Source organism: Vulpes vulpes, chromosome 4 (assembly GCF_048418805.1).
Source record: "Vulpes vulpes isolate BD-2025 chromosome 4, VulVul3, whole genome shotgun sequence".
NCBI classification, from domain to species: Eukaryota; Metazoa; Chordata; class Mammalia; order Carnivora; family Canidae; genus Vulpes; species Vulpes vulpes.
In genome coordinates, this window is record NC_132783.1 from 68,442,298 (window position 1) to 68,469,613 (window position 27,316).

General features: G+C 46.5%; 1 protein-coding gene across 1 annotated transcript in view; it reads right to left on the reverse strand.

Annotated features, from left to right (window-relative positions):
* Positions 1-27,316, reverse strand: part of GALNT2 (polypeptide N-acetylgalactosaminyltransferase 2) — a 190,043-nt gene that overhangs the window by 22,477 nt on the left and 140,250 nt on the right. The window contains exons 4-10 of the mRNA XM_072756007.1: positions 13,468-13,566; positions 13,181-13,248; positions 12,877-12,942; positions 9,356-9,477; positions 7,030-7,117; positions 3,516-3,603; positions 2,317-2,420 (exon numbers count right to left, since the gene is read on the reverse strand). Of these exons, the coding sequence (XP_072612108.1) occupies positions 2,317-2,420; positions 3,516-3,603; positions 7,030-7,117; positions 9,356-9,477; positions 12,877-12,942; positions 13,181-13,248; positions 13,468-13,566 (635 nt within the window). The remainder of the gene's footprint in view (positions 1-2,316; positions 2,421-3,515; positions 3,604-7,029; positions 7,118-9,355; positions 9,478-12,876; positions 12,943-13,180; positions 13,249-13,467; positions 13,567-27,316) is intronic.

Consider the following 27,316-nt stretch of genomic DNA (forward strand, 5'->3'; position numbering starts at 1 on the left):
GCTCTGCTAACGACCAGCTCTGAGATCTGAGGCAAGAACTTGGTCCTTCAAGAAAGCAGGAAATGAAGTGTATGGAGTTGTGGAAAATTTCTATGTTATATACCTGAAACTAATAGTGTGTGTTAACTACTTAAATTTTTTAAAAATGGGGTGGGGGGGGGGCGCCTGGGTGGCTCAGTCAGTTAAGCATCTGCCTTTGGCTCAGGTCATGATCTTGGGGTCCTGGGATCGAACCCTGCATTGGGTTCTCCACTCAATGGCAATATCTGCCATTGAGATATTCATCTGCCCTCTTCCTCTTCATCTCCTTCTGTGATCTCTCTTGCTCTCCCTCAAATAAATAAAATCTCAAAAAGAAAAAAAGCATATAATGAGCTGATGTACCAGAAGCAGCCTCTATCTGAATACTGTGGGGACATGACACAAAGGATACAGGTATCCAAGGAGCCTGACCCTATGTCTCATGGGGGCTAGGGATCAAGTTCTTTGTCTTTTTAATTGCTTACATTAGGCTTACATTAGCAGGTAGGAAACATGGAAGCTGTAGTGGTTCTTTTTGGCTGGGGGTGGGGGGGTGAGGAGAGGAGGGTGTACTTGGAGGAGGCGGTTTTGGATTTTGAGTAAAGGCATCCCTGCACCCTGCCTCCCCCGACACATATCCACATATACCACGCTGGCTGGACACCTGCTGGTATGCACCCAGTGCTCAGAAAAGGAAGTCAGAGTGGTGTCAGAAAGATGGACTCAGACTGGGGACTTCTGTTGCTGGAGCTCTGAAGCAGTGGAAGACTCCTGGGACTCTTTAGCTTTACAGAGCCAGGCAAGAGGAGGGAAGGTACCAGACGGCGCCCAGGCAGGGGCTGCTCCAGCCCCTTCCTCCCTGTCCCACTCCACCCTGATCCCAGTCCCCTCAAGCCCTTCCAGGGAACCTCACCTGTGTCACAGCTACATGAATATAGAAACCAAACCAACAGCAGCAACAAACAAACCAGGTCATTTAAAAAAATTCTCTCCCTTTTCTGTTCTCTGGGCGAAATACCCCTCTGATGCTTCAATCAATGCTCTTTCTCCTCTGTGACACAAAGGCTGGCCACCATCTCATCTGTCTAATCCGTGCTTTCAGCTAATGGCACACATTGCAAAGCACGTCCTGGCTTCAGGAGATGGTTGCCTAAGTGATGCACTGTCCTATTGGGTGGGGGTGGGGGAGGCTCCTGGCTGGCAGGGTCTCCACAAAGCCATCAGGGGATGTCTGTGTAGTGAGGGGGACTCAGAATTCTCTTCAGAAGGTTAATAAATCTTCTGACGCCTTTCGTGCTCAAACCACTTTAATACAAGTCCCTCCTATCTGTCAACGTATTGTTAAAAAAACCAAAAGGAGTTTGACTCCTGGTCCTTTGCCCCAGTGTAGTTACTGAGCCTAGAGAGGCTTTCAACATCAAAACACCACAGACAAACGCTCCACAGAGGAGATGTTGCCACTAACTTTAGCATCATAAAATGAGAGAAAAATAAGAGGCTAGTCTAGTTTTTTCTTTTAAATGAAAAATACCCAAATTTCTGTTACAGGAAAAACCACTAAAAATGACAGTGATGTCGCATTTTCCTCCCTATCCTTGCCCTGCTTCCTCCCAGGGTGCACCCATCCAACGATGGAATTAACTCGACAGCATCCGTAGCTGAGAGGAATCAGTTCAGAACCCCCAACAGAAAATCCTAAACAAACAATCAAAAAAAAAAAAAAAAAAAAAAAAAAAAGAAAAGAACTGAGTCTTTTTTCTCTTAATGCAATAAATATGATTTGGCTACTAAATGTAGACCAAAGTCTATAAAATTTCATTGTCCCTAAACCTGAGGAAAACTGATTTGCACGGGTTATTAAAAACAAAAACAAAATCAAACCAAATTGGAATCATTCACAAAGTTGTAAAGGAGGGCTTAAATGCCAAGGCCTCTCTGCTCCGTCTGATTTCTACCATCCCAGTTTGGCCAAGGCTCGTTTTCCAATTCACATGGCTGAGCACAGATCCCACAGTCTGCCATGTTTCCCCATGTCTGTAAGCTCTTCAGGTGACAGAGTTAACACCTGACCCCAGACACTAGTGAAAGGGATGCTATTGATACTTGTATGGGGGCCGATGGCAAGTGATGGTGACCAAGGCCTTTAGAGTTTTTTCCAACTGGCTCCCTGCACACTGCCAGCTCCTGCCTAACAGCCTCTTCAAAGCTTCCACTTTTCATTTGGACATCGCTGGTGGGTAGGAAAAGGCCACGGTTTCATCAGACTGGAAAGAAGAGACTCAGGCTCATACATACCCAGGTTTTCTCCTCCCCACACGTCCATCATCATGTCATACTTCCCCAGTTCTTCAAAGTAGAGCTTGTCCATCACAAATAGTCCACCAGCAATCATAGGGGTTCTGGAGAGGCAGAGAGAGGGTGGGAGGGAAGAGAGGGATGGGCCAGAGGCCAAGATCAGATCTTCTGCATTCTCACGCCAACGTCATGTCTACAAGCTGATCTTAAAAGCAATGGCATAGCCATGGCTCCCCATTCAGAGCTCAGGACATCCTCACTGTTTTTCCACTGCTGACTTCAAATGCCTCCCACCTGCCCTGCTTAGACACTCCCACAGTGCCAGGGCCTGGACCCAGCCTTCCCTGTAAGATGGTGACTGTTGGAGCTGGGGGCACTCACTGACAAGGGGCCCTAGGCAGGGACTTGGTTTTTCTGTGCCTCAGTTTCCTCATAGGATTAGAAAAAATAATATGTAAATAATACATATAAGCCCTTAGCATACTCAGGAGATGCTTGATAACATCAGCTATCCTCATTCTCATCCTGAAGCTGGTTCCTGTTAGCCGGGACTCATCACTTCTGTGTTTCCTCAGCCTGGGCAGGGTGGTGGTGGGGCTAACTGAGCCCCCACCTCTTTCCCAGTAGATGCCCTGAGAACTCAGTGTCAAGTGCTGGCAGGCTGTGGCAGGGCTGCCACCTAAGTGTGTGTCTAGCATGGAGGGGCAGCCCACACTCACACCTCCCACAGGTGGTGGACTCCTGACTCCCAACCGCAAGTTTCTCAGCAGGGCACAGGCTTGAGTTCTCTCCTCTGTGGGCAAATGGGAACGCAGGGGTAGCTCAGGGAGGGAGGCTGAGCAGGAAGGGGAGCAGCTGAGGGGACTCACGCCCCCCCAACCCTCCCTGTTCGCTTTAGTCTCCAAGCTCAACCTGAAGAGCCGGCCCTGCTGGAAACCGCTCTATGGCACAAATGTGAAGGAAGTCCCTAAACTCGGAGATTTGTCTCATATATATGTACGTCAGGCTTCATCTGAGGAAATCTCAAAGTACTTTATTCTGTGATCCGATGGAAGAAGCTAACTCTCCCTTGAGCTCTGACAGGGGAAACGGGGTGGGTGGTGGGCAGGAGGACAAAGAGCCTAACTTAGTGTCTAGGAAACAAATGCCCCGAGCGGGGTCACTGAGGGGGGTGCCCCCTGCAGGATGCTAACACTTACTTTATGGGGGCAACTGGGTTCCCCTGCCGGGATCTTCTCTGCTCAGGGGTCATATAATCCCATTTGAAGACCAAGTTCCAGTCAAAACCTACAGGCCATAGGAAAGAAACCAAACATTAGGGTGCTGATGAGAACGGAGGGTGCTCCTGGCACCCCGTCCATCACAGCTCAGACGGATTTGGTATTTGGACTGGACTGAGAGCCACACACAACAACAACAACGACAACAACAACAACAACAACAACAAAAACCCCAAAATAATAAAACCACCACTAGAGAAGCAGCAGAGGGGAGGGCGCCTAGGGTGGACCCAGGGCCAGGGAGCCAGTGAAAAGGGCGCATACCAGCGACTCCTTCCCTGAGGAGCTCACCCCCAACAGAAAACGTGGGGCGGGCTTTCCTACATAAAATGCCTGCAAATAACTCTGACAGGGAACACAGGGCTGTAAGGAGGACAAAGTCCAATCTGCCACTGTGCCTCCCATCCTGTCCCAGGCCGAAAGAGCCCAAGGAGGGGATGAGAGCACAGGTCTCCCAGCTGGCACACTTGGCTTCCGTATCCCTTGACTGCAACCAAACCATACGGGGCAAGGTGGCAGAGGGAAGGCTTTTAGATGAAAATGAGCCCAAGGAAGTGGCAAAGCTGGCAGCAGGCTGCAACTTCTGAGAAATACGGCGGCTGTCCCAATTCATTTATTTGTAGAATCTACAGGCCAGTCAGGACGGCTCAGCCCAGGCCTGGTGCCTGCATGTAGTTTATGACATTTGACAAGCTGCTGGGTCTCACCCTTACTCAGAAGGTCCCCACGTTGAGCCAGTGGGCACCAGTACACCCCATCTGTTGATGCTCTCAAGACGCACGAGGAGACCATTTCGTGGTGACAGGTGGTTCACTTACTGCATTTCCGAGGACCTGGCAGCCAAACCTAATTACTCCAGGGTCATCTATCCCTCAGCTCTATGCCATCAGGCTTTTTGTCAGCAGGCCCTGTGCAATACCTATGTTTGGGTTTCTCCTCAGGGTGCTCTGAGGTCAATGGGTCTGTATCCTGAACAGGCCAGGATACGAGGTTGGTGGTCTCTTGGGCCAGCACAGGATGTAGTTTCTGGCCCAGCCAGGGGCATGGGACCTAAATGGTCTCCCAGCTGTCACTGCAAAGTGTGGCAGGCTGGCCAAAAAGGAGTGAGCGGCCGGGGAGCCAGGCAGCAGAGACAGTGGCACAGAGAGGAAACTGAGGCAGGCCCCGCTGGGCTTTCCTGAAGAGCCCAGCTCTGCCCGAGGGAGAAGGCCTGCCTCAACCAGGAAAAAAACAAACGTCCTATGTTATTACAGACAATGCAAAGTCCTCAATGGGCCAGGTGATGTAACATTACCTGCATTTTTGGTATAACTGTTAATATTTTATTAATTTGGTCCAAAGAAACTAAATTAGGTTTTGAGAATCTGCTAAAAATGTCATCCTTGATTTTTTTCTTAAAGGAATTTGAGTAAACTAGGTGCCTACTCTTCCTCCGACCCAGCAGGAGGCCAGCACTCTTGCCCCCCGCCCCCACCCCAGAGCATCTGTGTCCCTGCACTGACTCTCACATAAGCAGCCCATCAAACCTCAGCTCTTGCAAATCCTCAGGGGAAGAACACATTATGAACACTAATGTTCTCTTGATAACTAAGGATCTGTCCTCTTTAAAACTTCAAACCTTCTTACCATTTCCTAAGCATCTTCTCTGAATTTTACGTTTCCTGATGTAAGGAGAGTCCTCCCACCATGGCTGCCCTGTTGCTGATGCCCTGGGATGGGGGAGCTGCTCACTCACATCTTTGACCTGGTGCTGGCCACTCTCACCCCTTTACTACCCCCGTGGCTGGTGCTGCTATACCCCCACTTCTCAGATGGGCATGCTGAGGTGCAGAGGTGAACTGGCCGGCCTGCAGTGACAGGGCAGGTAGGTCAAGAGCCCGAGTCTCACGGACTCTTGGCATTCTGTCTTCAGAGGCTGTGCCCAAATTTACAGTTTCACCGTCTTCTTCTTCTTTTTTTTGATGTTAGACTATCAGTTAATCCTGTGTGTGTCTGTCTGGAATGGTCCAACCTCTCTACTCAGCTCAAAGTGTTAGAAGGTGGGAAAAGAAGGCCCTTGTTTCCCACCAAGCAAGAGGGGTGTTGGACAACTAGAAAAGAAATCATGGATCTTAGGAGTAAAGAATCAATAGTGAATAGATTGCACAAACAGAAGGCAAAGGCTTTGACATCTCTTTTAGCAGTCCTGGGGAGTCTTCGCTGACCTCTTGGCCCTCAGCCAAGTTCTGAGAGGTGTGGCTGCCAACCAGATGAGTTTCAGAGCTCAGGGCATTCACTGCTCTGACCCTGGAGCACAGGTCACCAGCCCCCAACCAACCCTGCCAGTCCCAGGGACATGAGGACAACCAGGGAGAACCAGATGTCATGTGACCAGTTCCTTCAAATGGCTGCCGTGATCCCTGTGCACCTCTCAGCACCATGAGGCACTGCATGAGACCAATGGTTCTCCAGGCATGGTCCAGGGGCCCATGGGGGTCCATACACCCTTTCGGGGGGTCTATCACACCAAAACTACTTTTATATTTACATGCCTCTTTCACTACTCTCACTCTTTCAAAAGCATATGATAGAGCTTTTCAGAAGCCGCAGGACATACAGCATCGGTACTCTGATGGACAACAGGATGTGTACCTGCGTCCTCTTGTGTTTTAACAATTTCTTGCCTTTAACTTCTAATATAGCAAATGCTCATACATACACATAAGTTCTTTGGGGCCTGTGATAGTTTCTGAGAAGGTAAGAGCATGAGACAAGTCACTCGTGGGGCCCAAGGGGTGGTGGGTGTGAAGAGCACATCCTGAGGCTGTGAGGACCAACAGGAAGCTGGTGTGGCCCTTGGAGGCAAGGATGTGGGTGGTCAGCAGGGTAGGGAGCAGGAGCCCACCACCAAGCCAGGTGCAGGGGTGACTAGGGGGTTTGGGTGGTCAGCGAGAGTTGGGGTGACCCAGGTGGTGGGGTAGATGGCTTTGCCCCCAGGGAGATGCAGGCTGTCAGAGGAGCTGGTATCAGGAAGGAGGCAGAGCCGAGCCCAGCCCTGCTACTCTATGAATCCTGAGCTCCGTGATGCTCACCACACAGCCTGTCAGCTCTGGCGACTCCTCATCCCAGGCTCTGACTTGGGAAGGCTTAATCTTCACTGATTAAAAATGACACCAAAACTGTGCACTAAGCCCCACATGTCATAACAGCCACAGAAGGTCAAAGAGATAAGAGGAGAACAGGAAACACAGGAAGTTCTTTAAGGGAAATGAGACTATTTTTCTCTCTTTATGAGATGCTACTTGTCCAGCACGGAGGCGCCCTCTGCTCGCAGCATGTGCGCCAGTGGTGTGAAAGCTGCTGTCACTGTTGCTCACGACCCTGAGGGGGAGCAGGGATCAGCCTCCAGGCGGACGGCCTGAGCAAGGCAGGGGGGAGCAGGAGCGGCACCTACCGCCTTTCAAGTCAGCGGATGCCCCCACGTACTGAAAGTTGTCCATATTAATGACATCGATGATAGGGGACACGACCCGAGTCCTGTCCTAAAAAACAAATCAACAAAAGATGGGAATAGGTATCACCAACAAAACAAAGCCTCCTGTACCCCCCACCAGAGGCAGATGTCAGTGTCAGGCAGTCTCAGTAACAGCCACCCCCTCTCACCACCTGTCCCACTGGGCCTATGGGGGCCCCGGGACTCCCCATCCCACACGCCCCACCCTCTGCCATCACACTGATGGGCCCTCGTCTGTGCCGAGCGGGGCAGGGAGGGGAGCAGCTAGACAGCTGTGGCCATGGGACACCTCCGGCGTTTGCTTTCTTGGCTGAAGGCAAGGACCGCACCTGGGTGTCCCCAGTATTCTTTTCTGTTTTCCCAAATGTCAAAACTTCCAACCACGGGGGGCTTTCATTCTGATAGAATCTAAGCTCAGCTGTCTTTAAATGTCCTAATGTGCAAGCTGCGGCCAACCTCGGGAATAGACTCATGGCTGAGATCCTCACACGATGATGCTAGGAATCTATTTCTGTGGGCCTGAGGGGTGTGTGATGAGGAGAGTGTAGCTATTATTATGGCCGAGGGTAACCCAAATCAGCTCAAGAATCCCAGATTCGAACTTTGTCTTACCTGTGACTCTACCCAACAAAACATTTTTTCCCCCTTAGATGGAGGCATTTCTTTCACAGCCACAGTTATTATTCTGGTCGTTTGTGAACATAGGTCTTTTACCTTTCCTGCCCTCTTTAAAATCAGACGCTTGATGCTGGTGAGAGGCACTGCCCCATGCGGCGAGTTAATAAAAGGGTAAGTGCTTTCCTTGAGCCATTTACAGAACCCGTGTTAACCAGAAAAAAGACTTAGAAAAACAAATTAGTAACAGAATCTGCAGAGCTAACAACAGAATACATCAGACGAACACATAAAAGAACAGTATGAAGTTCTAGCACCACCCAGCTGCAAGTTTACGGGGGGGCACTGCAAACAGAAGTCAATCTTCCTTGCCTGGCTCAGTCTGGACCTGGGGGTGGGAGTCAAAGACCATAATATCCACTACTTTTGATTTCTTTTGGTAGGACTGGAATTAGTGGGAATTACAATTTTCCACTCCTTCTACTATCCTTACTTGAGGAGAGGGTATTTGAAATAATCCTGACAGCTCCACCGTAGAAGTGTGTGGTCTTCACCGGTAGTATCTTGGTTGTGGCTTTCCTGTGTCCTCTGCTTCCCTGGGGGACAGTACGGTGCTGTGAGAACTGGCAGTGGGGTGGGATGGTGGATACGGGTTGGGGGGCAGGGGTGGGGATTCCAGGGGGGCTTCTTTCAACTAGATGTGTGTTTATGTGTAAGAGGACTCAGTTAGGGATGTAGTAGAACATGCTTTGCCATCCTGGCTCCACCTCCTGTATGAATTCTGGACGTGATATCAAGTTCTTCGTGTGTCAAATGGGGGTAATACCTAAATTAAAGGTAATATGTAACATGTCTAACGTGTAGTTAGTACTAAGTAAGGAGTACTGATTATCGTAATATTACAAATTACAAGTGGACAATATCAACATATTATATCATAATTACTAGTAGCTTATAGTTAGTATTTCATGACTTACCGTCCGCCAGCTATACCCTTGTTACACCTGACTTGTAAAAGGCATGACTTGTTCATTTTCCATTTCTCTAGTAATTTTGTTAAGTTGGCTGTATCACCCCAAAGAAACACTTTCTCAGTAGGGAGGAAAGAAAGTCAATAAAACAAGTAAAAAGCAAGAGAAATGGCAAAAGGCCAAAAGTAATACCACTGATGATGTTTCGAGAGACAAAGGCACACAGAGTGTGCCACGGGTCACCCTGACAGCCTCAAAGTGTCGGTTGTGTGGTTACGGGCGCCCCGTGCTGCCACAGGCCTGCGGGGCAGGTTTCTCAGGGGGCAGCATGGCTGGAGAAGGCCAACCTGCCCCCCAGCACTCAGGCAGCCAATGCTCAGATCGCACTTGGATGCCAGGCCTTGTTCTAAGCGCTCTGCCCCTTTTGAGCTCAGAGAGTTGGCTGCAAAGCTGCAGGGCAAGGAAAGAAGGTCCTTGTGAGAAAAAGCAAAGGGTTGTATTCGACAAATCCGGCTTTCACCAGCCTCTGCTGATCCTTGCCTCCTACCTGTCAAGTGCTTTCCCCTCCAGACGTAGATCCCTATGGTGAATAAAATACTCTTCGAATAGATGTCCAAGAGGCACCCCCTCCCCCGGTTTCTGGAATCAGGGAAAACCACAGTGTGAACCCTGGGCCTCACCTCAGCCACCCTCTCCAGGAGGGGCTCCAGCCAGTGCTCGTTGCACTCACAGTGGCTGTCCAGGAATGTCAGGACCTTGGCCTGGGCCGCATCAGCCCCCCGGACCCGCGAGCGCATCAGGCCTGCGGAAGGAATTTCAAAAGCGCATCAGGGTAGCTGAGCAAAAGGCCACAGAACAACCCATTCAGCACTGCATCGCCTCCCCACCATGCGGCTCTGCAGCCCTCGTGCAAATTTGGGTGGTAGGATCAATACCACCCTGTGGTTACAAAGACACAGTTCTGTCAGGACTTCTGTTTCCAAATTAATTGGATGACCATGAAGACAATTTTCTTAGAACTACTGCCCTCTGAGAAAGGCCTTTACATAACTGAAGTCTCCTTTATCAAGCAAGTGAAAGTGTGGAACTTTCACAACTACTTTCCTGCGACACAGCAACAGAGTTTTCTAATTAGCTGGGCCACAGAAGGTGTTACTCAGATGCTTCAAAGGACTGATGGAGCCGATGTGAATGGTGATAATGTAATGAGAACAATGCTGCAAATATCTCTGTCTTTCTAAGACTTACCACTGCCCAGTAAACATACATGACAAACCTCAGGTGATTTGGCTTTTACACAGAATTAGTCCCATTATCGGTCCAACCATACCATTTATCACGTATTTGTGATCTGTTCCTAATAAACAGTGTTTACTACCACACCAAGTCCTATCACAAGTAGTATATGTGTCACTAAACAAGGTGGTTGTAAATGGCGTTCTTCATGCTGGGCTCTCTGCAGTACCCCCTGCTTCGTCTGTGGTTTAGCTTTTCACAATTTCAGTTAGCCACGGTCAACTGGAAGCAGACGATCCTCCTGCTGATTGATGTATCGTCAGAAGGTCAGTAATGGCCTGACACTACGTCACTTTGTCACTTGTGTCACTTCATCTCGTTACGTGGGCATTTTATCATCTCATGTCATCACAAGAAGGATAAGTACAGTAGAACAAGGTATTTTGAGAGAGGCCACATGCACATAACTTTTATACAGTATACTGTTCTACTTTATTATTGTTGTTGTTGATCTCTTACTGTGCCTAATTGATAACTCAAACCTTGTTGGAGGTATGCATGCATAGGAAAGAACACAGTATACATGGGTCCCATGCTACTCATGGTTTCAGGCTTCCACTGGGGTCTTGGAACGTATTCTGTGGATAACGGGGGATGACTGTTTATGAAGATAACATGACTATTCACAACCAGTAAGGACAAGTGTTTTAAGTTCTTTTATACACAGTCATCAAAATGGGTGTTCAATGGTTCTTACAGAGCTGCACACCACAGGAAGGAAGAGACAAAGGTTCCAGGCCTGGTGTTGCAAAGGCAAGAGAATCCATTTGTACTGGGCAGACCCTTCCTTAGAGCACAGTTATAAACCCTGATCAAAACACAGGAAGCAAGTATCGGGAAGGGCCAGAGAGCAGTCAGGAGCATGCAGAAACTAGAGAGGGTTCAGTCCATCAAAGAAGAAAATCACATGGAGTGAAGTCCCTGTGTATGTGCTGTTTCTCCTGAGGTTACTCTATGATCCACCACAACATCACGTTTTTGGCTTGTGGTGTCAGAGGACAGAGTCCAGGGTCTTTACAGTGGCTGGACTCTAGAGGGGGAGATCTGGGAAAGAAGGTTAGCCCCCAGTCTGGTGATAACCTCCCCAGAAGTTCTTGGCTGACTCCTGAACGTCAGGCACAGTGTGGAGGATCCCAAGGAGTCCAAGGAAAGAACAATCCAGAAGGCAGAAAGAACAGAGAGTTTGGCTGGTAACCAGCCCAGCCCTGAGACACAGAATTTGGCACACAAGTCCTGCCAACTTAGAAGGGCTTGGTCATCTTTGAATTTCCCCAGCTGATTCTAATAAAGAGCCAGATGAAGACTCACTGGCATATAAAATCCCCAGCACTAAATGGGGTTACAGCCATTCCTTCACTGCCATAATACATTAGGCAACTGATTTTCTGTCATCAAGTAGTAATACTATAGGCACCTGTATATATGCTTAAATATATGAGATACATACACAAACACACACAGGTACACCCGAGCACACATGCAGTTGTATGCGTGCATTTTCTCACTCAACTCTCGCATACTTCATTTATTCCATACAGGCTTCCCATCCTCTGCCTTCCCCCAGCCGCCCCTCTTCATCCTGTTTCAAAACAAAGCATCAATATGGGCTCTTACCCAAATGAACATCCTAACCTGAAGTACTTAGACGCACTGATTTCTGAGGCTAAAGGCACTCTCTGACAAGGCTAGCAAGTGATCTGTCAGTTATAAAACGCCGACATGAAAAATAATTTCTTTCTTTCCTCCTCTTCTTCTTTTTTTTTTTTTTTTTTTTTTTGCCTGTGCTAGCAGACACTTTGGGTTTAAATTCAAAAAGTCATTATGCAGTTTGGGAGCAAATAGAATTCAAGATTTTCCGTCTGATCTCAAGGTTTTGGTTTATTCTAAGCTTGGGAGACAGATGTGAGTCCCGTGAATAGAGCTTGCTTAGGAGCAAGGCTGATCCCATTGTCTATGTATCTTGAACATCTGGAATGACAACCTTAGTTGGTTAAAATATGGTGCTGCGGGCACTGTCCTAACAGGCTCAATCACTTTATCGTGGCTGAAAATTCATGCTAAGAAAGACTGCATTGCTTGACTCCGGTTGGACTGTACAGTGAATCAGAAGAAAGAGTATACACTGGTCAGGGAATGCAAGCACCAGTTCAGGGCCAACAGTCATTCTCATATAATCCAAAGGGCACGTGTAAAATCTGTGCATCTTCCTATACTGACAGATTTCTCTGGATGATGCTAGAGCCTAGAATCCAGACACTGTGCCCTCCAACAGCACTGATGCACTGGATGTTAATTACATTGTGATTTTAGCTTCCTTTCTAGACACTTCAAAGTAATACTTTCCCCCTTTGGAGTCTCTCTTATAACTGCCAATAAAGTCAACTCGATGAGCCCAGCTCCAGCAGATAAGAGTGACAGCAGGTTTTGAAGCTGGCATTTGCAAGATCCAATAAGCATGTAATTGCAGTGTTATCTTCCTTCTTGGGATGCCTCACCTTCAGCGAGCTGTCAAACTTGAATCCCTTATTTTATCAGATGCCTGGAGCATAGAGTCATTAAACTTCTCATTGCTAAATCTTTGTTTTTCTTCTAAACTCTCGTACTCCAGGGACTGATAAGACTTCCTAGGTTCTAAAAGGAAAAGAGGAGCCAATTTTCTAAATACATAAATAAAAATGTAATTTGAACTCCTGCCCTAGTATACAAACAATTTCAATTAAGCTTTGAATGTCCTCCCTAGGCTTTGCTGGGCGAGGCTCCCAGGAGGCTCTGGTAGAGAGAGACAGACAAAAAGACTAGGAAGTTAATTGTGCTTTCAGCTGAAACATTTCTTTAAGTTATCTCTGGGCTTGGGAAAGTCAGAATTCAACTGTCTTGGTATTGAATTAAGAAAAAAGAGTCTTACCTTCTCGCCGATCATTTCTGAGAACCCGCACCTTCTCAATTTTTCCCAAGAGAGCCCCATCCTCAGCTGGGGAGAGAAAGAAGCAGGGCATTTGGAATCTCGTTTACAAGGTTCGTATTCAAGGATTGTGATTCACGGTCATCTGTGGGTGGAGGAGCTCCTGGGGCATCGAAGAGGCATCTCTTCTTTCTGTGGCCCTGACTTCTGGCTTTTTCAGGAAACTTGTCATTAGCACCCACAGTAAGGAGAGCTAGCATCCAGGAGAAGGGCTGGGGAGGGGGGCCGAGTCAGACTCAGTACTTACGGTCATTGCTGTAGTCATCCACCAAGATGATCTCTTTTATGAGATGGGGTGGGCTTTTCTTAAGCACACTGAGGAAACAGATAAAGAATGGAGGCCTTTTAGGGGCATCATTTGGGGTGGTCCCAATCCTTGGTTGAGAAGCCACTGGCCACTCCTTGTGCTAGTGACCTGCCTGTCCCCCCACAGACAGTCCTAGCCCAGGTGTGATGGGGTCACAGGGCTGTGGCTAGCATCCCTGCCAGGGAGAACCTCCTGTAGGTCTAATGGGTGGCATCTCCTGCCCTCACCTGACCACTGTCCTCAGCAGGGCCGACCTGGCTTCATTGTGGAACGTGATCACCACGCTGGTGGCTGGTAGGTCCACCCGCCACTGCTTCCGCTGACACCTAAGGGGAGAGAAAGATGGTTCTCTGAATGAAGGACCCTGACCAGCCTCGGGAAGGCTCTGGAGAGCACAAGCAGCCCAACCTGCAAAGGTGGACACTCTGGGATAAACTGGTTATCTGCAGAAGGGACTGGTCTATTCTGAGAGAGAGTGATGGCGGGACATAAGGAAACAGAAAAACACAACCGGAGTTACATTTTAAAAGATGATTTCGGCGAAAAGTAACATATTGAGAACATCTTTCTAACGCTGAAAAAAAAAAAGCGTGTTTTAAAACAGTGAAGTCCCATTTATTCTCACATGCAGATACACCTCTAGAGATGTGCTTTTCACAATTCACAGTGGTTATTTCTGAGGGGTGGAACCAAATTCGTGTCGATGTTCTTTTCTCATTTCGGCAGCAAGCACGTAAGGCGTCTGCGATTCTTGGCAGCACTGCATGTGGAACCTGACTTGGTCCCGCTGACTGCCCTCCCCAACCCAGGGCAACAGGGATGCACGTCTGTCACCCTGCCAGGTTGGGGCAGGGTGAGGGCCAGGCCCATGGGAACCTGAGCATGCCTGCTCTCGCCTCTCACTCTGAGGAGTACTGAAAGACCCCAGGGACGGCCTCTGAACGAAGTCGATCGGAGCAGCCAGGGATAAACTAGGGGCAGGTCAAAACAAGGTACTTCTCAGGTCTGGTCTCCACAAACAGACACAAGACTGCAACGGCATGGAATGGTTCTTTTAAAAAACAGGACTGCTGCTCTAGGTTGAGGACGCTAAAGGGCCCCACGCTAGAGAAAGAAGTGACCCATCAAGGTATAGATGCAGCTCAGCAGAATCCATCACAAGGGACCTTTCAGAGCAGGCCCCATGGACGGAGAACATGCCAGCATAGAGGTGATGGTTCCAGAGACAGAGAAATACGTCCGGGGTGGGCTTACAGCCTCTCAGGACCACCAGGCAGCCGTCAGCTTGGGGATTAAGTGCATTCAGAGAGTTATTAAAATGATGGTATCATGGATGCCGGCTTGAAAAAAGGCTGGGGAGACAGTAAAGAAGCTTTGGCCTGCAGGGAAACAGTTCTCGAATCGTCTTTTTTTATACCCAAGGTCCAAAGAGTGAAAAATTTTTGCTGTGAGCCTGCAGTAGGGTGGGGACCTGTCATTGGCCCCACAGCGAGGCCCCTCCAGGCTGGTCTCTGTGATCTGTAGACTGTCCCTGTAATTCACGCCATGAAGCACACTGCCACCAGCATGGAAGAAGCTGAGAACCTTCCACGGGGCCAAAACACTTTAAAAACCTCGTTTTACCCATTAGCTCTTAACGCAGTTTACCGCAACTGTGAGCGATCCGCTTCCAGAATTAAAGGTACCTCTCTTCAATGGTGAATCATTGGGAAAAGGAGACAGATTTAAAACAAAAAAACCAACTCATCTTTGGAGCTCAGCACTTAAGCAGTTAAGGCCTGATGTGGCCGTGCAAGCAACTCACAATGGCCAGCAACTCCACACAAATGGGTACATCTGAAAGGCAAATGGTCCACAGACACTAATTTTCCCTCCTGACTGGGCAAACAACTTCAGAGGAGCACATTTTGAAAAGGAGCAAGAAAAGCACTGCAATTAAGAAGCAATTAGGTCACAATCACAAAGTGGACTTCTTTTGTTTATTCTGGTTATCTGGATAGCTTGCTTTTCATTAATCATGAGAAAACTGCATAATATACTAGTCATTGTTGCCCGGGGGACAAAATGCATGCTGGCCATTAACATGGTACACCTCATTCCGGCTTCCAACAGCCACGTCTTTCATGACACGTAGATGGATGGGCAAGTTCCTCGTCTTTCAATTTCAAGAACTGACCAATTGTTAGATTAAGGAAGGTTCAACTATAAACAAATTCCTGAGGACTGTCATTCCCCGGAGCTCCATCCATAAAGCTAACGAGGAGCATCAGGAGGGCAATACCCTCTGCAGTGAGTGAGCGCCACCCAGCCAGGTGGGAAGTGCGGAGCGGAGTGGGCTGCACACACCCCATCTGGGCTCACCTGCTCACCGAGTGCCAGTCACCCCAGCCATGAGAGGATTCAAACAGGGAAACACTTTTTCTCCTCGAATCGTAGTCAACCCATCCAATCATGTCCTATTCCCTCGGCTTCCTTTCCTCTGTGGGAAGCCTCGTTCTCCGTGAGCACCAGGAGTCTCAGGGGGCCCTGGAAACATCTTCCTGAACACAGAGGGCTGCTGCATCCACATCGTTTTATTAAAACTCCTCTACATATTCATAAGGCACCCAGTTTTGCTAGGACTTGGCAGTTGGGAAGCAGCTCCTTTTTAAGAGGTATCCCATTTTTAAGGCAAAGAGGGATAACGAGCAAAAACTGAGAAACAGCTTACACCGCATGAGTTAGGAGTGTATGTGTGTGTGGATGTGTATGGATTCAGATCCGAACTCCTCACACTGAGCCAAGAGAAGTAGGGGGTGGGGGTGGGGGTGGGGGGAGAGTGAAGAATTTCTTTAAAAAGAAACAGAATAAATCTTGCATTTAAAGAGTCCTATCTGTGCCAACCAGTCTTCACTACTCCAGAGCGAGTGAAAGGAGGCTCGATATAGCCACTCATCGGGGGACTTGGCTGCCGAGGGCACTTTCATACTTGAGCTTTCTTGGGGAATGGAGTACCAACCGCAGCTTATTTCAAGTCAGTGGCAGGACAAGTCTGCAGTTAGTTTTGTTCTCCCAGCTGAAGCTAGCTGGAAGCGATGTGATGCCTGGGGAGCGAACCTGGGCTCTGGTCACATGCCTGGGACTCAAGTTTGCATGAGTCTCCACAGGTCTGCTACTAGAGTGATCACTCTGGTAACTTTCTATAACACACTTAAAACACAAACATGACTTTTTTTTTTTAATCTTCAATTTAGTTTTAAATTTCTCTGGGACCACACAGCTATCAATATTCGAACTTTTAAGGGCCTGGAAATGGAAGAAATAGTCGATCTCAAGCACCATGTGCTTCCGAGACCTTGTGAAGAGTGAATTTGTCTCTGGGCCTGACTTTTCTCTGATGCGGGTGTTGTATTTGGGGTTCATCATAAAGTTGATCCAAGAACCCAGTGCACTTCTTCAGATGTATCCCCAGATGCACGGGGAAGCCAGGGGCTCCGTTTAATAATGGAAAAGTTTAATAATGTGTAGTTTCTCCTTTACCCCAGTGCCATGGCTCACCATCACCCTGGCTGGTCTAGTATTTCTGCTAAGAGCCTGTGGTAGCCTTGGTTACTGCCTGTGTCATCTATGAAGATGGTCCTCACAATCTTGCATGGTTACTGGGAAAATCAAATAAAAATATATGAAAGAAAACAATGAAAATGGGAAAGGTCAGTATAATGTAATGCAATGGAATACGCATTTGGCAGTTGTGCATCATTGGTGCCTGTCACAGGAACGTGGAGGTTAGCAGAGTTTTATATTTTTTAAAATATTTTATTTATTTATACATGAGAGACACAGAAAGACAGAGAGGCAGAGACACAGGCAGAGGGAGAAGCAGGCTCCACGCAGGGAGCCCGACATGGGACAGGATCCTGGGTCTCCAGGATCACGCCCTGGGCTGAAGGTGGCGCTAAACCACTGAGCCACCCGGGCTGCCCAGCACAGTTTTCTGTAGCAACCTGGAATTCAATTTGTGTTTTTCACTTCAAACCCCATCCTCACGGGAGTAACCTGAATTTGGTACTTCATTACCCCAAGTAGGTCTTTAATAAACTATATATGTCCATATTCATAAATAGTATGTAGTATTGCTCTGCATATATCTGAAATTTATATGGGTGACGTTGCACCATGACTTGCTTTTTGCACCTTGTGGGAATATGCCTGCTTTGATACACATTGTTCTATTAATTTCAAGTTCACTGCTGACTAGCTTCCCACAGTAGGCACACAATACATTTTACCTTTTCCGTGGATTGCCAACTTCTATTAGGAATAATGGAGTAGCGGACACTGTCTTTTGCACGCTTGAGAAGGCTTCTCGGCATTATCTACTCGCATGTGGGACTGGTAGTTAGAGATTATGTACCTCTTCAACTGAACTTGAGACAGCCAAGGGCGCTGGAAAATGGCTGTTGTAAGTTTTACCCCTACCCACAAGGACAAGTTCATCTTGCTTTATGGTCTCACCACCCCCTGGTACTGTCAGAATGTTTTCATTCTGTCAGGCAGATTGGTATGAAACGGCTACTTAGGATTCCGATTTTTATTTCTCCAGTTCCTAGAGTCACACATCTGTCCATACATTTGTAAGTTCACTGGAGTCTTCTGTTAACTGCCTGCTCATATTTTTTGTCTACTTTTTGATGAGATTTTTACTGCACTATAACCCGATGACAGGAATTTGTATATTCTGGACATTATCCTTTGCCAGCCAGATGCGTTGTAAAAGTCTTGTCCAAGCCTGTGGCAGATCCTTTAATTTTGTGATGTCTTCTGTCCAACATATGTTTTAAGTTTGCTTTTCAAACTGTGGCCCTGGGGTAATTGTCCTCATGACCTCAGGTCACTGATACATTCACATAGATTTTCTTCCAGATGTTTTAACTTTTACAAATACTTTCCACATTTATGTTCTCCACCTACCCATTTATATTTTTATGAATGGTAGGACTAAGTCATCTCATTTTTCTTACGTGGATGATCCGTTGTCTTAGCACCACTTAATAGCTCATTACTTCCTCCCTGATTTGTAATGTCACTGCTGTCACACTGCATTTTTTATATGCAGACATCTATTTCTGGTTCCACTTCTGCTCTGTTCATCTATTCATGTAACCCTGCATTCACACCACACTGCCTCAACTGGAAGTCCTACCATTGGACGAGGCAGGCTGCCCATGATTTTTCAAGACTTTTTATTGGCTATTTGGGGCCACCTGCCTTTCCTTTTGAATTTAAAGATCAGTTCTTGAAATTCCATGAGAAAAAGCACCATTTGACACTGTACTGAATTCCTACATTAATTCGAACAGAATTTGTATCCTTGTAATACTGAGTGGGGTGTTTTTTTTTTTTGTCCTTCCATTATGTTTTACTGTTTTTGCTTTTGTTTTTTTTAATTTTTTTTTTTTTTAAATTTATGATAGTCACAGAGAGAGAGAGAGAGAGAGAGGCAGAGACACAGGCAGAGGGAGAAGCAGGCTCCATGCACCGGGAGCCCGACGTGGGATTCGATCCAGGGTCTCCCGGATCGCGCCCTGGGCCAAAGGCAGGCGCCAAACCGCTGCGCCACCTAGGGATCCCTTGTTTTGCTTTTAAGTAATGGCTACACCTGACGTGGGGCTCAAACTCAGGATCCTAAGATTAACAGTTGCATGCTCCATTGAGGGAGCCAGCCGAGAGCCCCAGTCAATTACATTTTGTACTTTTCTAATTTTCTCCAGAAAGGTGCACGGGCAGCCCAGGTGGCTCAGCGGTTTATAGCCCAGGGCGTGGTCCTGGAGGTCCAGGATCGAGTCCCATGTCAGGTCTCCGTGCCTGTGTCTCTGCTCCTCTCTCTCTCTGTGTGCCTCTCATGAATGAATAAATAAAATCTTTAAAAAAAAGTTGTGCACATCTTTTGTCACATTTATTCCTAACATTCTTACATTCTGCTTCCTATAAAGAGTGGGGTCTGCTAACAGGCTGGTGTGGTGCTTGATTTCGGAGGTGGATGTTGTGCTTGGCAACCTCACTGGGCTCTCTTCTTGGTTCTGACAGTATGTACGTTCTCTTGGATTTTCCACTAATCAATTCACCCACATTTTGTCCTTTTCTTTCCATTTCTTGTATATATTATGCTTCTTTTCTTGGTAAGGCAGTGATTATGGGCTGCAACATAACATGCGATTTTAAAAAACGAGGTAGAGAACATCCCTGCCTCCAACCCATCTTTAATCTAATCACAATTTTCATCATTAAGCATAATGTTTGCTGTGGATGTTTTATAGATGCCTTTCACCTGGTTAGGGAAATTCCCTTGTTAAGTGCTACATTTTACTGATTTTTCCCCTCCTCCATCTATTAAATTGGTCATATAGCTTTTCTTTATTTTTCAAAAAAGATTGTATTTATTTATTTTAGAGAGAGAGAGAGAGAGAGAGAGAGAGAGAACACCTGCATGTGTGCTAGCGGGGGGAGGGGCAGAGGGAGAGAGAGAATCCTAAACAGCCTCCAATGCTGAGTATGGAGCCCAAGATGCAGGCAGGGCTTGATCTCATGAGCCTGAAATCATGACCTGAGCTAAAACCAAGAGTCAGATGCTCAACCGAGTCACCCAGACGCCCCTAGCTTTGCTTCTTTAATCCACTGAGAAGGTCAACTGTATTCATACAGTTTCTGTTGCTCAGTCATTCTTGTAGTCCCAAAATAAACTCTAACTGGCTATGATTTTTTTTAAATATTAGATTTTTGAGTATTTTGTTAAGATCTTTTGAATATATAACCATAACTGTGATTGGTCTACAAGTTTCTGCTCTTATACCTTCCTTTTCCAATTTCATAGCAAGGTATTCCTGCCTTCGTGAAGCACGCTGGGTAGCTTTCCTTCATTTCTATTCTTTAAACTGGCTTGTGTATAGAACACTTGAATAAACCTGTGTAAACCCACTTGAGCCTTGTCAGTTTGGGAAAGGCAAACTTTTTATTGCTGATGGCTTGTATGTATGTATTTATTTATTTTTAAAGATTTTATTTATTTATTCATGAGAGACAGAGAGAGAGAGAGAGATAGAGAGAGAGAGAGAGAGAGAGAGAGAGACACGCAGACACAGGCAGAGGGAGAAGCAGGCTCCATGCAGGGAGCCCGATGTGGGACTCGATCCCAGGACTGCAGGATCATGCCCTGGGCAGAAGGCAGGTGCTAAACCGCTGAGCCATCCAGGGATTGCCCCCATGGCTTGTATTTATTAATATTTTTTATTTCTTGAGTGATTCTGTTAATTTCCATGTTCCTAAAAAACTATCCATTCCATGTAAGTTTGTCACCTCTATTTGCATAAAAGTGTACTTACTATTTTCTTATGGTCTTTACAAGCTTTACTGTATCTATAATAACGTCTGTGCGTTTTTCCTAATATTATTTAATGATGGTTTTTCTTTATTTGATTCATCAGTATTCTTGGAGATTCCTATTTTTTGAAGATCAAGCTTTAAATAATCCTGCCTATTTTGTGATTTACTAGTTCATTAAATTTTTCTTTATCCTGCATTGTCCTTCCTTCTGCTATTGAGGTTTTACCCTCAACGTAGTAAGTTTACTCCCACCTTCTTGAGTCACAGAGTGGGCCTGGGTTACCCTATGGAAAAAACAGGTGCCTTCAAATCCAATCAAATTCTACAGACGAGAAACAAAGACAGCTCTGTCCTCAACCAAGAGGAGGGTAGGGTGAAATGGGGAGATGTGGCCTGAGGTATAATGATTAGCTTTTTAACTCCAGGAAAGAACGAAGTGGCACATATCACCATCCTATGCCAAAGTACACACTGAGGGCCAAGCCCTGGGGGACAGGGCCACAAAGGGAGCCCTGGGGTTGCTCTGAGCACACTGTCCCCATAGACCCAGCGCCTGAAAGTGTCAGCCTCCACGCACCCCTGCCGGCCGGGTGAGACAAACCAGGAGAATGTGTGAGGCTCAAGCTCAGACAGCAAGGCCAGGACGTTTCAAAACCCTCGAAGCAGATTCTGTTGCTTTCCAGCCCCTTTGCTTGCTGCTTGGGTTGGAGACGTGTGTGTGTGTGTGTGTGTGTGTGTGTGTGTGTGTAGGGATGTTAACACCCAGGACGCTGGAAGGAAGGCTCTGAACAGCAGGTGACCCCAAGAGGCCCCAATGCACATTTGTCCACTTTGCTCACCCACAGAGACCATGTGCGTGATTTCCATTTCAAAGGGAAGAAAGGGTGGGTCTGTTGCTTGCCTGCATTCTGGCAGGCTGAGGGACACAGCTGTCCCCACGTGACCTGGCATTTCCCATATAAGCTGTACAGCCGGGGCACCTGCCAGGCTGGGGCCAACCAGGGTGCAGGCACCTGCTGGACACATGCTCTTCACTCAAGATGCCAAAGGATCTGGGGGGCAGGGCAGCTGCCCTGGCATGGACTCCTGATCACAAGGTCCAGACAGTTCGTGTCAGACTCTCAGAAGGGAGTACTAAAATGCAAATACCTTGGCCCTGCCCACCTGAGTAGGTCTGAGTGATGCCTGAGATTCTGATTTTAGAAGATCCCCTTTTCCCCAGGTGAAGATGATGCAGGTTGTTCTTGGGCCTCATTTTCAGAAGCTTTGCAGAAGACTGCAGGACAACAGGCCTCTGACACAGAGCTGTGAGGAGCTCTGGAATTATACACCCAATTCTGGTATGGACCACATAGCACAAAGGTTAAAAACCACTTCTCTGAAAAATCTTGGTTTCTCATTCCCCCTTCACCTCAACCTGAGTCCCAGTGTCCACCATGTAAGGACCCCGCCAGTGCTGCGTTCCTCACGCTCTACCACGGCTGTGAAGCCTAACACTTAGCGTCAAGTCTGCCTTTGGACTAAGGCCCTGACACATCCAGGGCCCCGGGAACAAGCCCCAGCCCATATGTGAAGTCTGGATACACTATAAGAGGTGGGATGTACTTGAAACAGGCTGTCCCTCGACCTTTAGAGCATGAAGAGCATTTATAGGCCAGACTGGGTGGGATGCCTCCCTCACCCCCAGGCGCTTCCTCTCTGGCCGCCCACAGACGATCAGCCTCCCGTGGCCAAGTTCATGGTGTGTTTCGTTGCGGAGTTCGAGGAAGGCTGCACAGACCATGGCATGGAAGGGGTGTTGGAAATGGAACAGAAGGAAAAATTCAAAGGGAAGAAGAAAAAGAAGAAGAAAGCTAACTAGCTGTTGTATGGTGTTCATTTAATTAAAACACACTCTGAATAATCCTCCAGCGATCATGGCACAATATTCCACCTAATCAACTAATTTCTGATCAGTCCTAATAGCTAGAGAGCTTATTCTACGGAGGTCTCTTAAAGCTGAAGAGAACCAAATCCTGAGACATTTAAGAACCCATCTGAAATTAAGCTTCTTAAAAATCTAGTTGGCAGGAGATTTGAATAAGCCCCATTAATCACCATGGGTTTGTCTTGCTTTGAAATTATTAGTCTAAAACAGCTCTCTTGAATTCTGCAGGTTCTTGTATCCTGCACTTCATATGAAATAGGAGCCATGTCCTCAAACAAAATATTTATCCTCACTGTGGCATGGGAAACTCAGCCAGTCTTATTGGCCACACTCCCTGTGAAGTCCTCTGACACCCCTGGAAAGCCAGGGATTCCAGAAACAAAAGCACACACACCCCTGGGGCAGGAGGGCAGATGACGCACCAACACACACTTCACGCTCAGCACCAGCCACAGCAAAGGGCACCTGGGATCCACAGGCGTTCTCCTCCCGGGAAAGGAAAACAGTAGGTTTCTACCTGCTGCCTGCTGCCTTCTTTCATTCAAAGGGCATCATCTACCCTTCACTGCCTCCAGTTTTACAGGCACTAAATTTTAACTGAAAACTTTTTCAGGAGTCAAGAGTTATTGAAAGTTGCAGAAATGACAGCCCTGGATGAAGCCATCTGAGCTTCATAAAGCATCCAAGGACACTTCAGCCATCTACTCAGGTCACCATTCTGGTGGAGTCAGTGCAGAGATGGAAAGTGCAGGACTTCAAACTGTCCTTCCTCCTGATGCCAGGGAAAAGGTTGTCCCCTCTGGAGGGAAGCCCATGCTGCTTATCAGACAATAAGAACCATATGCTCCATTTCTTGCCCCTCGCCTATTCACCTGGGCCACGAGGCACCAACTGTCCTGCTCAACGACACCACCTCTGTTTCCAAGTTGCCAAAGATTAAGTTTTTATTTTCAGTGCTCCGTGAAGAGATGTGCTTTTATCTGTTCCCTACTGTCTTGAAGTGGCCAATCCTTAAGAGTATCCCTTTTGGGGATTATCCAGGCAGTGGGCTTTCTTTTCTGCCCTGGATCTTTCTTTTTCAGCTGTGGCCTCAAAATAATGGAGTCTGGGTGGCCACAGAGCAGCAGTTCTGACTTTTCAAACTTGGTAGGAGAAAGCGATGTGCCATCAAGGATGATGTTTGAAGGGGCCACTTCTTTCAAAGATATAGTTAATTGCTCTATGTTGTTGACTGTCATACACAGATAACGTTTCACATAACGATCCTATGACTAGCAACTGAACACTGCACCAGATCCCTTCGCTTATAAGGATGAAGGCAGACAGCTGATTCTGTCACTGGACAAGTGTAAAAGGGGAGCCTGGGTGGCTCGGTTGGTTCAGCATCTGCCTTTGGCTCAGGTCATGATCTCAAGAGTCCTGGGACTGAGCCCCAATTGGGCTCCTTGCTCAGTAGGGGGTCTGCTTCTTCTCCCTTTTTCCCCCTCTCTGCCACTTATGCTCTGTCTTTTATACTCTCACATAAATAAATACAATCTTTAAAAAAAAAAAGTGTAAGAATGTAACCTTGAGGGATGCCTGGGTGGCTCAGAGGTTGAGCATCTGCCTTTGGCTCAGGGTGTCATCCTGGAATCCCGGGATCAAGACCCACATCAGGCTCCCTGTGAGGAGCCTGCCTCTCTCCCTCTACCTATGTCTCTGCCTCTCTCTCTGTGTGTCTCTCATGAATAAATAAATAAAATCTTAAAAAAAAAAAGAATGTAACCTTGAAAGAGAAGATTCACTATTTTAATTGCTCCTCTGGCCCTAGTCTATCAGTGTTCCATAGAGAACAAAACACCCAGTGTTGGTCTTGACATGTCCTATGCATATTTTTTCCAACCAATGTCAGGATAATTTGCTTGGTTCCCTAATCCTTGGTTCATGTTAAATGTAACAGCAATTCTGGAATCTCGGGAAAAATCATCAACTTCTAGATGATGACAGAATGGCATATTATGGTAAAGAATGATAAGGTTTTTTAACATATCCAGACACCGACAGTTACTACATTTTACGTTCAGTCCTTCTGACTCTACGATTCTGTGGGCTGCCTCTAGGCACACCTGAAGAAAGATACATCCTTCTCATTAATGCAAAAACCACCCTCTCTTGTCTTGTTCCTTTCTGCCGGATTTTGCTTTGGGTGAACTGCCAAGCCCCTGAGGTAAATCCTTTTTTTTTTTTAAATAATTTTTATTGGTGTTCAATTTACCAACATACAGAATAACACCCAGTGCTCATCCCGTCAAGTGTCCCCCTCAGTGCCCGTCACCCATTCACCCCCACCCCCTGCCCTCCTCCCCTTCCACCACCCCTAGTTCATTTCCCAGAGTTAGGAGTCTTTATGTTCTGTCTCCCTTCCTGATATTTCCCACACATTTCTTCTCCCTTCCTTTATATGCCCTTTCACTATTATTTATATTTCCCAAATGAATGAGAACATACACTGTTTGTCCTTCTCTGATTGACTTACTTCACTCAGCATAATACCCTCCAGTTCCATCCACGAGGAAGCAAATGGTGGGTATTTGTCATTTCTAATGGCTGAGGAATATTCCATTGTATACATAAACCACGTCTTCTTTATCCATTCATCTTTTGATGGACACTGAGGCTCCTTCCACAGTTTGGCTATTGTGGCCATTGCTGCTAGAAACATCGGGGTGCAGGTGTCCCTGTGTTTCATTGCATCTGAATCTCTGGGGTAAATCCCCAACAGTGCAATTGCTGGGTCATAGGGCAGGTCTATTTTTAACTCTTTGAGGAACCTCCACACAGTTTTCCAGAGTGGCTGCACCAGTTCACATTCCCACCAACAGTGTAAGAGGGTTCCCTTTTCTCCGCATCCTCTCCAACATTTGTTGCTTCCTGCCTTAATTTTCCCCATTCTCACTGGTATGAGGTGGTATCTCATTGTGGTTTGCTTTGTATTTCCCTGATGGCAAGTGATGCAGAGCATTTTCTCATGTGCGTGTTGGCCATGTCTATGTCTTCCTCTGTGAGATTTCTCTTCATGTCATTTGCCCATTTCATGATTGGATTGTTTGTTTCTTTGGTGTTGAGTTTAAGAAGTTCTTTATAGATTTTGGAAACTAGCCCTTTATCTGATATGTCATTTGCAAATATCTTCTCCCATTCTGTAGGTTGTCTTTTAGTTTTGTTGACTGTATCCTTTGCTGTGCAAAAGCTTCTTATCTTGATGAAGTCCCAATAGTTCATTTTTGCCTTTATTTCTCTTGCCTTCGTGGATGTATCCTGCAAGAAGTTACTGTGGCCAAGTTCAAAAAGGGTGTTGCCTGTGTTCTCCTCTAGGATTTTGATGGAATCTTGTCTCACATTTAGATCTCTCATCCATTTTGAGTTTATCTTTGTGTATGGTGTAAGAGAGTGGTCCAGTTTCATTCTTCTGCATGTGGATGTCCAATTTTCCCAGCACCATTTATTGAAGAGACTGTCTTTCTTCCAATGGAGAGTCTTTCCTCCTTTGTCGAATATTAGTTGACCATAAAGTTCAGGGTCCACTTCTGGGTTCTCTATTCTGTTCCATTGATCTATGTGTCTGTTTTTGTGCCAGTACCACACTGTCTTGATGACCACAGCTTTGTAGTACAACCTGAAATCTGGCATTGTTATGCCGCCAGCTATGGTTTTCTTTTTTAAAATTCCCCTGGCTATTCGGGGTCTTTTCTGATTCCACACAAATCTTAAAATAATTTGTTCTAACTCTCTGAAGAAAGTCCATGGTATTTTGATAGGGATTGCATTAAATGTGTAAATTGCCCTGGGTAACATTGACATTTTCACAATATTAATTCTGCCAATCCATGAGCATGGAATATTTTTGTGTCTTCCCCTGAGGTAAATCCTGAATGCCTCAAGACAAACTCATTTTCCCAACCTCAGTCATGGTCACAAATAGCCATGACTTAGTTCTAGTCCAGGGATTACAGCAGTCTGCTGGGCAGACTTCCAGAAAAGTAATAAGCCACTAAAGAAAAGAGCATTTTTGACCCCTTGACTTCCTGTCTTCAAAGTGATTGTGATGCATGGAGCTACAGCAGCCTTTTTACAACCAGAAGGCAAAGAGAATGAGGCTGAAAAAAATGCTGACTATGGCGGTGAGGACAGTTCTCGGTTCAGCAGAAGCAACTCTTAGAGGAGTTACCTCCTTGTTAAATAATTCAATAAAATGTCTTTCTTTAAAAAAAAAGATTTTATTTATTCATGAGAGACAGAGAAAGAGGCAAAGACATAGGCAGAGGGAAAAGTAGGCTCTCTGTGGGGAGCCTGATGTAGGGCTCGATCCCAGGATCCTGAGATCATGACCTGAGCCAAAGGCAGACGCTCAACCACTGAGCCACCCAGGTGCCCCAATAAAATGTCTTTTTTGCTTAAAGTATCCTGACACAGCACAAGAAATGAACACAATCAGAATACTAAACAGAAAACTATGAAACAGCATATAAGAGTCTTAAAAAAAGACATGCCACAAGAATTCTGTGCATTGTAAATTTACCATTCGTGTACAAAGGGAGTGGAAAGTAATTCTTAGGATGAGCAAGCTCACGGAGCACTTCAGTTATCTGACTGCCTGAAAATATGTCTGAAGATCTACTCTAAAACAAATAAACTTAGAAAAATAAATAAAACCAAGATTCAACTTCTGGGAAAATATGGTAGGACTTGTGAAAAATACTTCAGTAGTAGGATCTTAACGGCTTGTGTAAATATGGTGGCACAAACAAAAA